The following is a 14,554-nucleotide window of genomic DNA, read 5'->3' on the forward strand; positions in this document are numbered from 1 at the left end:
CCAAGATGTGACTCCCTAGAACACCCCCACCGGCCTCACCCTCCACTGAGGCAACAGCTATCCCTGCACAGAGCTCTGTGTTAGACATGGGTAGGGAACAGAGCCCAAAAAAGCCCCTGGCCTGATGGTGGGCTTTGGAAATGAGGGGGAAACAGGCAGCAACCTTTAAATATTAACACATTAATACTCACAAATGAATATGTACACTGTCACTGGCGCTTGGTCAGCAGCTTTGGGGCTAGGTGACTGTCTGGCTCTGTGAGGCTTGTGCTCTTTCTCTTCTTCTCTGTGGGCTATCGAGATGCTGAGGCTGGGGTGCAATCAGGCTCAGGTGGGATCCCCAGAGTGTGCATGAGGCCACTCAATCTTCTTGCCATTGTTTGGTCACAGGGCCACAGTACCCTGGAGACTTTGAGGCTGAACACAGCTCCTGCATCAGGGAGGCCCTCCCAGCCTGGCCAGGAGTCCTGGAGGTCTTGTCTCCAGGCTCAGCTTTCTCTTTTTGCACCAGCTGCTGCAGGGTCTCGAACTCAGTAATCATGTCAGGGGTCAGGAGGTTGGCTGCCTGCAGCAGGGAATACTGTTTCTGGGCCAGGCACAGCACCTGTAGGGCCAAATGCTTATAACGATCCCCATCCAGGTTCTGTGGTGATAGGTGGCTGGCCACTGGCTTAGGCTGCAGGGTCAGACCAGCAGACTCTGACAGTGGGGGTCTGAGGTTCTGCTCCAGTGTCTGGGTTGTAACCTCAGTAGGGTCTTCATCCTTATCCTCTGGGATCTGCTCCTGGTCTGAAGAGCTTCCTTCTATGACCCTCTGTTCCTGGGCCTCTGTCCCCAGGTTCCCCGCTTGAAGATCTCCAGAACCCATGTGGAGTTTTGGGGTCCAGGGCTGGCTGCGGGGACGGGACAGTAAAGGGGAGCTAGGAAGGTGTTGCTGTTGAGGGCTCAACTTGGGGGGCTGTGGGAAGCCCTGCTGTGGGGCCTGGGCTCCTGCCTCATACGCTTGAAGCTTCTTCCTTAGGGAGGCCACCTCAGCCTGGAGCTGTTGGCAGATGGTGGCATACTGGCTGATGTGACAGTCTAGACTGACCACGTTGCTCTTCAGCGTGAGTCTGATCTCTTTGGCCCGGTCAGCATATTTGAGGGTGTTGTAAGTGTCCTTGTAGGCCAGGCTAGAGGGGCTGATGGCAGCAATCATCACTGTGCGGCAGTTGCCCCCAATGGAGTCCTTCAGCAGGCGGGTCAGTTTGCTGTCTCGGTAGGGCACGTGAGACTTGCCGCCCTTTGCATCCACCAGGGCATTGAGGACATTGATGAGGGCCAGCAGAGAACGGTTGATGTTGGCACCCTCCCGCAGTCGCTCCCCCTTGGCACTGCTGCTGGATGACCGCTCTGAGCCAGCCAGGTCAATCAGGCTCATCTTGGCAACCTGCAGGGCCTGAGTGAGTCCTGGGACTCGGTCCTGTTTCTTCACAAAGATCTGGAACATGGCATGGGAACGGGAGGAAGTAGCATTGGCATCTGTGGGGTGCTTGGTGCGGTTGTGGTTCCCCCTGGTCAGCATCTTCAGTAGCTGCTCAGCTGAGGCTGGCTGGTGGAAAGAAAGTCCTTGCACCACCACGCCCTTGTCAGGGTCCTCGCGGATGATTAGGGGTCCCTTGGGCTCCAGGAGGTCATGGATCTGTTCATTGTACACCTCCAGGTAGCTGATGAGCACCTCGAATTGCTTCTCCTCCTGGCAGGCCTCAAAACGCCTGTACAGTTCCATGGTGGTCAGGTACACGATGCCAGGGTCCCCCTCCTTTCCCAGCATGGTGTGTGTCTTCCCAGCCCCAGTAGCCCCATAGGCAAACACTGAACAGTTGTAGCCCTGGAGGAAGCTGTCCAGGATTCTGCACGTGGTGTGCTGGAACATGTCCTGTTGGGTGGCCTTCTCACCAAAGACCCGGTCGAAGACAAATGTCAGGTCCTTGCCCTTCTTCTTGGGGCCGTCATGGGTACCACCCCATTTGAGGCCCCCATCAGGTTCCTCAGGGTCAAACACCAGCACCCGCTTGTCCACCAGTTGAACCACAGGCCACCGCTGACTCTCCAACTCCCGAGGGGTGGGGGGTCGCACCCGCACCACCACCTGCACCATGTTGTCCTGCACAGCCATCACCATGGCAACACCTGGTTCAGAGGGGTCCGCCCAGGACTTGCTGGCGCAGCGGCAGAGTTCGGTGATTGTGCTGTTCTTTCACATTCTGCCTCAGCGGGCTGGCTCAGGCTCCCGTCCCAGAGCAACTGGGTCCGCATGTCGGAGACCCAGCGCAGGATCCCGCAGGGCCTACTCCACCATGGGCAAAGCTTACCTTTGACGGGCTCCCCGCCGCCGGTGTTGCCGCTAGTGTGGAGATCCCTCTGCTACAAACGGAAGCGCTCAGACTCAGGAGCTCGCTCAGCACACCCTTTCCTACCAGGTCCAACCTTCACCCCACCCGGCACGTTCAAATTGTCTACTTCTTCTTTGGGTGCTGATTTTTTTCTTCTTTTTTTCTCGGGGTTTGAGATTTAATGTTAGGTCATTTAATTGTTGACTTTTTTTTTTTTTTAAATAAATAAGCTCAATGCAATGAACTTTCCTAGTGTCCCAGAGATTGTGTTGTACAGTGTTCTCAATTACCTCTAAGAATTTTTTTTAATCTCCTCCCTTATGCCTTCTGCTATCCATTGGTCATTCAATGGTGTATTATTTTAGTCTCCAGGTGTTGGAGTAGTGTCTATTTTTATTTTGTTATTAATTTCTAATTCCATTCCATTATGATCCAATAAAAGGCAAGGTAGTATCTCTATTTTTTTTTTTTTGTATTTGCTAAGAGTTGCTTTGTATCATAACATGCGGTCTGTTTTAGAGAAGGATTCTTGTGCTACTGAGAAGAAAATGTATTTGCTCTTTGATGTATGAAATATTCTATATATGTTTGTTAAGTCTTAATTATTGATTGTACTACTGAGTTCTATAGTTTCTTTTTTAGTTTTTTTTTTTTTTAAGAGTAATCTATTGGTGAGAGAGGTGTGTTAAAGTCACCCACTATTATTATGTTGTGGTCTGTTTGATTCTTGAAATTGAGGAGGATTTGTTTGATGTGCTTAGATGCTCTATGGCTTAGGCATAAATATTTGATTGTTATGTCTTGTTGATGTATGATTCCCTTAAGCATTATGAAATGTCCTTCTTTGTCTTCCGATTGACTTTGGCTTGAAGTTCACTGTATGTGATATGAGGATGGAAACCCCTGCTTGTTTATGCAGTCCATGTGAGTGATATATTCTTTCCCATACTTCAGTCCTTCAGTCTGTGGGTGTCTTTTCCTATGAGATGAGTCTCTTGAAGGCAGTATCTTGTTGGGTCTTCTTCTTTAATCCACTTTGCCAGTCTGTGTCTTTTGATTGATGAATTTAGGCCATTAACATTCAGGATTATTATTGAGATATTATTTGTGTTCCCAGTCATTTTTGTTTATTTTTTTATTTTTAATTTGACTTGGATTCTCCTTTGATTGGCTTTCCCTTTAGTGTACTTTTTCCATTTGCTAATTTTCATTGTTGTTTTTCATTTCCTCCTCCTAGAATATTTTGCTGAGGATGTTCTGTAGTGAAGACTCTTCTCACTGTAAATTCTTTTAACTTTTGTTTATCAAGGAAGGTTTTTATTTCATTATCAAATCTGGAGCTTAATTTTGCTGGATCTAAGATTCTTGGTTGGCATCTTTTTTTTTCTTTAGAGCTTGGTATATGTTGTTCTAGTACCTCCTAGCTTTGGGGGTCTGGGTTGAGAAATCTGTTGAGATTTGAATTGGTTTCCTCATATATGTAATCTAATACTTTTCTCTTGCAGCCTTTAAAATTATATCCTTATTCTGTATGCTAGGCATTTTCATTATAATGTGCCTTGGTGTGAATCTGCTATAATTTTGTACATTTGATGTCCTGTAAGCCTCTTGTATTTGATTTTCCATTTCATTCTTTAGGTTTGGGAAATTATCTGATATTATTTCATTGAAAAATATTATTTCATTTTTGTATCTCTGTGTTTTCCTCTATCCTGATACATCTTAAATTTGATCTTTTCATGTTATTCCATAATTCTTGGAAATTCTATTCATAGTTTCCTACCATCTTCACTGTGTGATCAACTTTATTTTCAAGATTATGTTTTTTGTCTTCGTTGACTGAGGTTCTGTCTTCCAAGTGATCTATTTTGTTGGTGATGCTTTCTATTGAGTTTTTAAATTGGTTAAGATAATTAACTCCTTTTTTTTGGGGGGGGGTACTGGGGACTGATCAGGGGTACTAGACCATTAAGCCACATTCTCAGCCCTCTTTTTGTATTTTATTTAGAGACAGGGTCTCACTGAATTGCTTAGCACCTTGGTTTTGCTGAGTCTGGCTTTAAACTTGTGATCCTCCTGTCTCAACCTACCAAGCCTCTGGGATTACAGGCATGCTCCACTGAGTCTGTCTTGAACTCCTTCTCTTACATTTCTTCTACTGTGCTGTCAATGTATTCTATTATTGTAGCAGCTTGGTTTGTTTGGGGCCCTTTCTTTCCTTTTTTTTTCATGTTGTTCATGTGTCTTGCCCTCTAACAGTGCAGATCTGAGGTATTACAGTTTCTACCCTATAGACTAATAGTGTCTGTGCAGTTTCCAAAACCTTTAAGGGGGAGATCAATGTTAACAGCACTCAATGCAAACAATATGCAGCCTTAGACCAAATATCTCCTATTAAGATGTTTACAGTTTTGTCACAATAAACAGAAATAATGTGTTTGATTACTTACAATATGAACAGTAGGTTTGCAAAAGGATCTCAATTTCTAATGGTGGACAGAGAGAGAAAGGGGAGGGGTATAGGATGAGAGTTTATGAGGTAGGAGGTGAGCACATAGATGTATTAGATCATAGGAAGTGTGAAAGAGGAATCAAAATAAGTTGGCTGTTAGCCGGAAAAAAGAGAAAGAGACTCCAGGGAAACAAATAAGTGAGAGGAAAATATGTAGAAAGTTAAAAACAGAAAGAAAGAAATAGATTTTTAAAAATAAAATAAGAAAAAAAAGAATTGAAAAAATTAAAAAAAAAAGAAAGAATATTAAGCAAAACTGTAATATACTATTCAGACATCCCAATCCTCAGTAGCCTGATGCATGAAAAGTACTTGGTTTCGCAAATGTTGGGGATGTGAGGGTGGGAAAAGAAAGAAAAAAAATCTCAAAGGAAAATTGAAGGATTGTTTCTGTCGGGGTTCAATATCTTTCTTCCCTTCTCATCTGCTAGGTAGGGTTTTCAGGAGTTTGCTGGTATCTTTACCCTCAGGATGGTGAAGGTTACTAGGTTGGGAGCATTGGAGACTTGAAGATAGAACTCCTGGAAGTGGGGGTATAGCAATTGTGGTTCCCTGTTGGCAGACTGCACCCCAGGAATCTCCTTTGGAGTCTACTCCTGTGATGTGAGAGCCTGGTCATAGCCTCTTATGTTGCATACTGAACTCCTAATTTTTGGTCTCTAATTTAGTCTCAAAATTGTATTTCTCTCACCCTTGCCCTCTCGACTTCACAATCATGAACCTTGCTCTCCAGAGGTTCTGAAAGCTGAGCTCCAGGATCTGTGCAGATTTTCTTAACTGGGAAGATCAGGAACAGGTGTTGAGAGCTACAGGTTGGCTTGGTGGCTGGGGCAGAGGGTTGGGAGACCATAGATTCCTTGATGTTGGTCTTCTTAGGCCCTGGCTGGTGTCCCAAGATGGAAGCTGCCCCAACTAAAGATGGCAATGGTGGCAGCAGAGGTATCCCGACAGAGGCAATTGCTTTCAGAGATGGGGCAGCAAGGGCAGGCTGCACAGTGGTGTTGGGCAGCCTGTTGGGAGACGTAGTGTTGTGGCAGATGTAGTGTTGTGAAGTGGGTGGCTACCTCGAGGCCCTGTCTGGTGTCCCATGGTGGAGGCTACCAATATTTAGGGGGCTATGGCAGTGGTTGCAGTGTCCCATGATTTTGGTGGCTGGGAGAGCCTTACATTGATAGATGAGGAGCCCACGGACCCTGTAGCTTGGGAGGTCTGGTGTGACACTGGGGCTGAAGCCATTATGTGCTGTTTTTATCAGTTTGTTATTTGTAGGGTAATTTTGTTTTCAAGTTCTGGGCAGGTAGCCCACTAGTCCCGTACTTATCACCTTATCTATTATTAATTTTAGAGTGTCTTTTGAGGTAACAAAAATAACTTTAGAAGAGTAATTTATTTTGCAAATAAGAATTAAGTACCAAATTTACTCTAAAGTTTAATTTTTGTTTTTAGACAGGTTGTTGTGTTCTGCACAAACCTTGGTTTGACCCTGTATGAGGAACTTTAAAGATGAGGGAGATATCTGTGAAATTGTTTTCACCATCTCCTGATGTAGAAAGATGTTATAGTAGCTGCTGAGATATTCAGTTTAACCTCTTTCACTTTATTCTTCCCTATACATTATGTTTTACTTCTTTAACCAAGATCTATGATAGGGCACCAGCATGTTTTTATTTATCCAAACCTCAAATGTGAAGTTGCCATATATGTCTCTATTTCCCACAATGCACATCAATTAATTACTGCATCCTTTTGATTCTACTTCCTGAAATCTCCTTATTAATCTTTATCTTTTCACTTCACTGTTCTACATCTTTTCAATATTGCATTTTTCTTTAACTTTCCAAATTGGTCTCTATTTTATGTAACTCCCCACCCTTAAATTCCAAACATTCTGATGATGTTTCCATGCCTCAGAAAAACCTGCTCTACTATTTTCCCAACTCTGTAATCGTAGCTCTGCGGTTAAGGCTATCTTTCGGATGTACTAATTTTATCACACAATTTCTTGTAGATGAAGTCTCATAGCCTTCAGGATATGGTTCAGATACTGTGACTTGGCACATAAAATCTTTTGTGTTCCGGCATCTGATCACCACTTATTTGGCTCATTTTTTTGCCATAGTGACACTTGCATCCTTTACTCCAAACAAACCCAATGCACCTGCATCTTTTTTTTTATACGGATAATTTTTACTCTTGAATTTATTCCCCCTCTTTATCCTGCCCAGCTCAATAATTCCTTCTCATCCTTCAAAATTTGGTTCCATCATTATTTTTCTCCTAATGGTGTCTGCAATTACTGTGGCTGAATTTGATGACCTTTATCTGGCTCCTAAGCCTGTCAGCCTTATACTTTTCATGCTGTCTTGTCATTGAATGTGCTGTATGTCTTCAACATGGAAATGTAATGGCTTGGATGGAAGGTCTGTATCTGAATAGAACCAGGCCCTTAGGAAGTGCTCAATAAATATTTGCTGACTGAGTGTGTGATGTTAATTTCCTGTGTCAACTTGGTTAGGTTGTGTGCCCAGTTGTTTGGTCAAAAACTAGTCTAGGTGTTGCTGTTAAAGGTATTTTATAGATATGATTAATATTTACAATCAGTTGACTTTAAGTAAAGTTGACTCATTCAATCATTTGATGGTCTTAAGGGTAAAAACTGCAGTTTTCTGGACAAGAAATTCTGCCTCAAGATTGTATCATAGAAATCCTGCTTGAGATTGAGGCCTGCTGAGATTTCAGACTCATGACTGAGGCTTCAACTTTTGCTGGAGGCTCTAGCTGACCAGATGTCCCTTTGGATTTCTGGCTTTCAGCCCCCATAATCATGTGAACCAGTTCCTTAAAATTTCTCTCTCCAAATAGCCACCAAGAGGATATGTATATCTACATATAACAATTCTATATATGATACACACACACACACACACACACACACATACACACACACTTCTCCTCTAGGTTCTGTTTCTCTGGAGAACTCCAATGGATAGAATGTATTAATTATTAAGTTGAATGTGTTCTGATCATTTGTTATTCCAATCATTTAGAGAAAAACTATAAATATTATCATTTGTTATTTCAGGGATGAAAAATATAATTTGTCTACACTAATTTTAATTAAACTCTTACTGAAAACTTCATATTTTTAAGCTTGTATTTTTTAAAATATATATGTACAAAATATTTAGTGGATTGTGTCTGCCACATTTAAATGTTAACATCTGTTTAGCAATTCATAAAGTGAGAACAGGGTCTTCCTCAGGAGACTTAAGGAAGCCCAAATTTTTAAAATAGTTGGATCATGGGATCATCATTGGCACTCTTGTTTCTTAAACCTTGCTTTTTTGTCAATACTTTGTTTGGTAGTAGTGTTCTGATATGTTTTGCAAAAATAACCTGAATTTCAAAGTATGAATTCCTCTCCTATTTATGTATTCTATTAAATGCTAAAAAAATGTGATGAAGTGTTAGAGCCCTTTTGAGCTAATTTCTATTCATTTCCCTGCAATGTTCTATGAGGAAATGGAGTGCAACAATGGAATTTTACAGCTTATCCAGGCAATGACTTGTCCTTTATCTAAAGTGTTATTCACCTCAGTGGACAGATTAATTTTCTTTCATCTAAATATAAGAAAAATAGGTTTCCAATATGAAGGCAAAAATGAGCCAAAAAAATAAGATAAATGTGCCCCCATGAACTAACAATCCCTCTGCACTAAGAAACAAGTAAGACCTTGACATTTAAACAATTGACAATTGCCTGCAACATGAATACATTTAGAAATAGAAGAAATTTTTTATGAAACAATCAGATTTTCAATAGCTGCAAAGTCAGGAGTGTTTTTGTGGGCCTACTCTTGGTATGATCAGATAATTTTTATTAGATCCAACATTATGCTCTTTTGCTAAAATTTAATTCAACATTTATTATGCCCTTACTATGAATAAACACTGTAGTAGACATTTTGGGTGACCCAAAGATTATATGTACCTTGAAACAGATTGATATAGGAAGAGTTTTAGAGGTAAAAACATGTTTTAGAGGGAAAATAGCTAAAAAGTGATATAATGCCAAGTAGTGAGACTTGGATATGATTCACAGAGGTTGAAGTTGCGGTGGGTCATCCAATACTGTAACTCATTTGTCCTGTTGTCCTACAATATAGAATACCTATTTAAAAAAACTTATTGAGCAACAAATATACCACTTATGGTCACTTTGAAATAAATATTAGGCTTTTAGAATCTTATTCTTTTGGGAAAAGTAATAGATAAATTATTGGAACATTTGAAAAGTATATGTATTTCATATATATTGAAATATGTATAAAGGGTATAAAAGTTCCAGATTATGATTTTCAACCTATTTTAATGCACTTGTGTTAATTTTTAAAAAATATTCACGTAATTGAAAACTTGGAGCTTAATGGGTTGACTAACAGATAAAGGAGTGAAAAAGATGTTTCCATGCATCAGAAAAACCTGAGCATCATAAGGAGAATACAGGAGGCTGAAAAGTGCAGAATTATTGGAGTGGGTTCCAACCCTAGGTAATTGTTTGAAGAGATACCCAGGAGAGAATTTTAAGGGCCATTTCAGTGATGTAGAGGTGTGTTGACAAGGTAGGACTAATAAGGGGTACGTGTGAAAAACAATATTTACATGTGTGATATTTTAAGATCTTACATGAAATAGATTAAAAAAATAAAATTTTCCCACTTCATAAGCAGACTTCTGCTATAACCTAAGGTTTTTCTTAGCATATTATGATTATACATAATAAAGGGATTCATTGTTACATATTCATACATAAACAACAATATGATTTGGCCACTTTTATTCCCTAATACCTCCCCTTAAGAATCTAAATTAAATATGAAGTGAAATAATTCAAATCTTGCAGAAATTTTAATATTTAATCATGGTGAAAATGTATGAGTATTTATCTCCTAGTTTTTACCTCTTCTAGTAAGAAGGTGTCTTCAGAGTGGAAAACATAAACTCCAGATTACAATGAAAAGACAAGTAAGAGAGTACTAATTGTTTTATGTTCAATTTTTCAGTCTTAAACTCAATCCTAGTCTCAATTAAAGCTTATAGCCATAAAATGGGGATGAACAGGATGCAGAGATGGATAACAATTGTTCTAATTGCTAAAGGTGTGTGTGTGTGTGTGTATGTGTGTGTGTGTGTGTTGGATATGATTGAGGGGGACATATTTTCTAGGAATAGAGCCATGAATTTAACAATAATTCCTAGAAGAATTCTGGAGGAGCTTGAAGAGCAGATTTTTGTGTACATTGAAAACAATGTGTTACATACTAGGGAACGTTAGAAGTTCAAAGAACAAGTTAAACCCAACTTGGTTCCTTTCTATTTAATTCTTTTAATTGTATTAGTAGTATATATTCATCAAAGACTGTATGAATTCCCCAAAAAATTTTAATAAAACAAATAAACTAAATACATGTTAAGCATCCCTGATCCAAAAGCCATAACCCCAAAATACTCCCAAATATGAAATGTTTTGAACAATAAACATGACTCTACAAGTGGAAAGTTCTATACCTGACCTCATGTGACAGGTTGCTGTAAAAAATAAAAACACACTAAAAATATTGTGTAAAATTACCTTCAGACTATATTTTAAAGGTGTGCATGGGTAGCTGGGCATGGTGGCACATGCCTGTAATCCCAACAGCTCAGGAAGCTGAGACAGGAGGATTGTGAGTTCAAAGCCAGCCACAGCAACTTAGTGAGGCCCTAAGAAATTCAGTGAGACCCTGTCTCTAAATAAAATAGAGCTGGGGATATGGCTCAATGTTTAAGTGCTCCTGAGTTCAATTCCTGGTATCCTCCCTAACACCCCCCCCCCCAAAATGTGTGCATTGAATACAGAAGAATTTCATGTTTAGGTTTGGGTTCCAAGGTCTCTCATTATGAATCTGAAAACATTCTAAAACTCCCAAAATCTAAAATCTAAAATGCTTCTGGCCCTAGGAATTTTGGGTAGGGGATACTCAACCTGTGTAAACCTATGGACATTTGTATATATTTCTGGCCTTAAATTTTTGGTTCATATATGTAATGTATTTAGAGCCTATCTTTACATTTAATTTTATTATATCCAAAAATAAAAATATTTATTTTAATAAAATAGTTCTTCAAAAATGAAAATTAGCCTATTCTTTTTTTGTAAGAAAATGAATGATAATTTAACTTTATTAATATTACCTTTATCAGCTGATACTATTTTACTTAATTTAAAAAAATTATTTATTTGTTCTAATTAGGTATATATGACAGAAGAATGCATTTTGATTTATTGTACACAAATGGAGCACAACTTTTCACTTCTCTTGTTGTACATGATGTAGAGTTTTAACATATGTATAGTCATACATGTACCTGGGGTAATGATGTCCATCTCATTCCACCATCTTTAGAAATTAACCTATTCTTGTCTTATCACTTCCAATGCTCAAAATAATTACTTTTGACTGTTTAGACTGCTTTTTTGGGGGATTGATCTTTGTATTTGTAAAAAACAGATTTTTATAATGAGCATATGATTTTCATAAGACCTATTGACCTCACGTAGAGAAAATGAAGATCTTCCTCTTGTTTTATAACTTCTTACCAACCTTTCCCCCACTTACACATATAGCCACACCTACTTTCCTTTCTCCAGTATTATATCACAATTTTTTGTTAATATTTATAGCCTATATCATTAGATTATTATATAAATATTATTTTCAACCTAGATCTTCATTCCACTATGATCATATTTCCTTTCTTGTAAAACTTTTTGTTGTCTCTTTGCTTAGTTTTCAGTGTACTTGTAATTAAGTAAATAGCTCATCAATTCATTTAGGCATGCAGTCCCTGGGTTTCACTGTTTTCTTAGTGATGTGTCTGGAGGATCCTGATTCAGGTCAGCCTCCAGTTGTGATATTTCTCTTTGAGTCTGCTGTTCAGCTGGTTTCTTAGGACTTCCTGCCCTTTGCAGTCATCCTAAGGATTATCCTCATCTTTTTTTCTTGAATCAAATCCAATTTTTTTTCTGAATTTCATGTTTTCTTTTTAATTCTTAGGTTTATTTTCTTATTTTAGTGGAACACATTCTTCTTTGCCTTCCTGAGAAATAATTCATGGAAGAAAAAATTCTGAGACTTTGTATATCTGAAAATATTTTTATTTTATCTTCTTCACTTGTATTAGTAGCTTACAGGCATAGAATATTTGTTCTTCAGACATTTGAAGGTATTTCCCTATTTTTAATGTTTTCATTTATTCTTTGCTGATTTAAATAAAAACAAATAAAAGTAAATATGTATCTATGTGTATGTAGAACTCTCTATGTAAATTCCAGCTAACCAGTTTTCATTCTCACCTATACCCCTATCTTTATTGTTAGCTCTACTTTCTGAGTCTTTTTGGTTTATTCTAAGTGGAAAACAGTTGACATTTTGGTTCTCCCAGGCACTTTTTTTTTTAAATATTGTTTTGATAAATTCATTTCTTTCCAAATTCAAATTTTTATTTTATCATTTCTCTTATGGTGTCCTCTTCTTTCACATATTCTTTGCCCTTTGGTTTGTATGACTCTCAAAAATTACTGACTTAGTAGTAGGGTTCTATGAAGGACTGGTGATCAACTCCTGTTTGGTATGCCTCTGGTCTGACTCCATGTTTATTGGCTACTTAATATTCCACCCTGTGAAAGTGTCTATAATATTACATACTCTTGTGTAAACATTACTTAAACAAAAATTAAATGTTTGCATAATATTTTCTGAGATGAAGGTGCCATTTTCTCTTTTTTGTATGTGTGTGTGTGTGTGTGAGTGTGCATGCACACCTGTGTGTATATGTATGTTTGGTGCATGAAAATTTTTTTTATTTGTTCTTTTTAGTTAACATGATAGTAGGATGTATTTTGACATATTATACATACACGTAGTATAACTTCTCTGGTTGTACATGATGTTCTTCTTCTGGTTGTACATGATGTAGAATTACACTGATTGTATAATATATATACACATAGGAGAATAATATTCGTTTCATTCTACTATCTTTTCTAACCCTCACTTTCTCCTCTCTCTTCATTCCCCTCCATCTAATTCAAAGTACTTCTGTTCTTCCCTCCCCCATCTTATTGTGAGTTAGCATCTGCATATCAGAGTAAACATTTGGCCATTGTTTTTTGTGATTTGGTCTATTTCGCTTAGCATGGTATTCTCCATTTCCATCCATTTACTGGCAAATGCCATGATTTTATTCTTCTTTATAACTGAGTAATATTTCATACCACTTTTGCTTTATCCATTCATCTGTTGAAGAGCTCCTAGGTTCATTCCATAGTTTAACTACTGTGAATTGAACTGCTGTAAACATTGATGTGGCTGCATCACTGTAGTATGCTGAAAATATTATGGAAATATTATGTAAACTTCTAATTTTTGTTTAAGTAATGTTTACATAAGAGAATGTAATATTATAGACACTTTCACAGAGTAGAAAATAAGTAGCCAATAAACATGGAGACAGACCAGAGGCATACCGAACACAGGAGTTTATCTCTAGTCCTTCCCAGAACCCAACTTATACCCAAAGTCTTTTGGGTATAAAAAGAGGAATGGGGTAACTGGGTGAAATGGTGATTCCATTCCAATTTTTCTAAGGAATCTCCATACTGCTTTCCAAAGTGGTTGCACCAATTTGCAGTTACACCAGCAATGTATGAGTGTACCTTTTCCCCTACATCCTTGCCAACATTTATTGTTGCTTGTATTCTTGATAACTGCCATTCTGACTGGAGGAAGATTAAATCTTAGTGTAGTTTTAATTTGCATTCTCTAATTGCTAGAGATGTTGAACATTTTTTCATATATTTGTTAACTGACCATATTTCTTTCTTCTGTAAAGTGTATGTTCAGTTCCTTTGACTATTTATTGATTGGTTATTTATTTATTTGGTGTTAAGTTTTTTGAGTTCTTTATATAACCTGTAGATTTGCCACCTGCACTGTCTGAGGTACAAGTGATAAAGATATTCTCCCATTCTGTAGGCTATCTCTTCACATTCTTGGTTGTTTCCTTTGCTGTGAAGAAGCTTTTTAGTTTGATTCCATCCCATTATTTATTCTTGATTTTACTTCTTGTGCTTTAGAAGTCTTGTTAAGGAAGTTAGTTCCTAAGCTGACACGATGTAGACTGGGGCCTAGTTTTTCTTCAATTAGGGGCAGGGTATCTGGTGGAATGCCTAAGTCCTTGATGCACTTTTAATTGAGTTTTGTGTAGGGTGAGAGAGAGGGGGTTTCATTTCATTTTGCTACATATGGATTTCCAGGTTTTCCAGCACCAATTGTTGAAGAGGCCATCTTTTCTCCAATATATGTTTTTGGCACCTTTGTCTAGTATGACATAACTGTATTCATGTGGGTTTGTCTCTGCATCTTCTATTCTGTTCCATTGGTCTCTGTGTCTGTTTTGGTGCCAATACCATGCATTTTTATTACTATAGCTTTGTAGTAGAATTTAAGATCTGGTATTGTGATGCCTCCTGTTTCATTTTTCTTGCTAAGGATTGCTTTGGCTATTCTGGGTCTCTTATTTTTTCAAATGAATTTCATGGTTGCTTTTTCTATTTCTATGAGGA

The 14,554-nt window shown here is 38.5% G+C and overlaps 1 protein-coding gene and 1 long non-coding RNA gene across 2 annotated transcripts in view; one reads left to right on the top strand and one right to left on the bottom strand.

The window, feature by feature from the left end:
* LOC125620052 overlaps positions 1-14,554 on the top strand; it is a 121,484-nt gene that overhangs the window by 75,264 nt on the left and 31,666 nt on the right. The window lies entirely within an intron of this gene.
* LOC107149544 (kinesin-like protein KIF18B) lies at positions 42-2,170 on the bottom strand. The gene is given in 2 exon segments (XM_048814229.1): positions 42-382; positions 385-2,170. Coding segments are annotated over 2 exon segments (1,953 nt in total). The 5' UTR covers positions 2,165-2,170; the 3' UTR covers positions 42-209.

The sequence above is a fragment of the Marmota marmota genome, unplaced genomic scaffold (assembly GCF_001458135.2).
Source record: "Marmota marmota marmota unplaced genomic scaffold, marMar, whole genome shotgun sequence".
Classification (NCBI taxonomy): domain Eukaryota; kingdom Metazoa; phylum Chordata; class Mammalia; order Rodentia; family Sciuridae; genus Marmota; species Marmota marmota.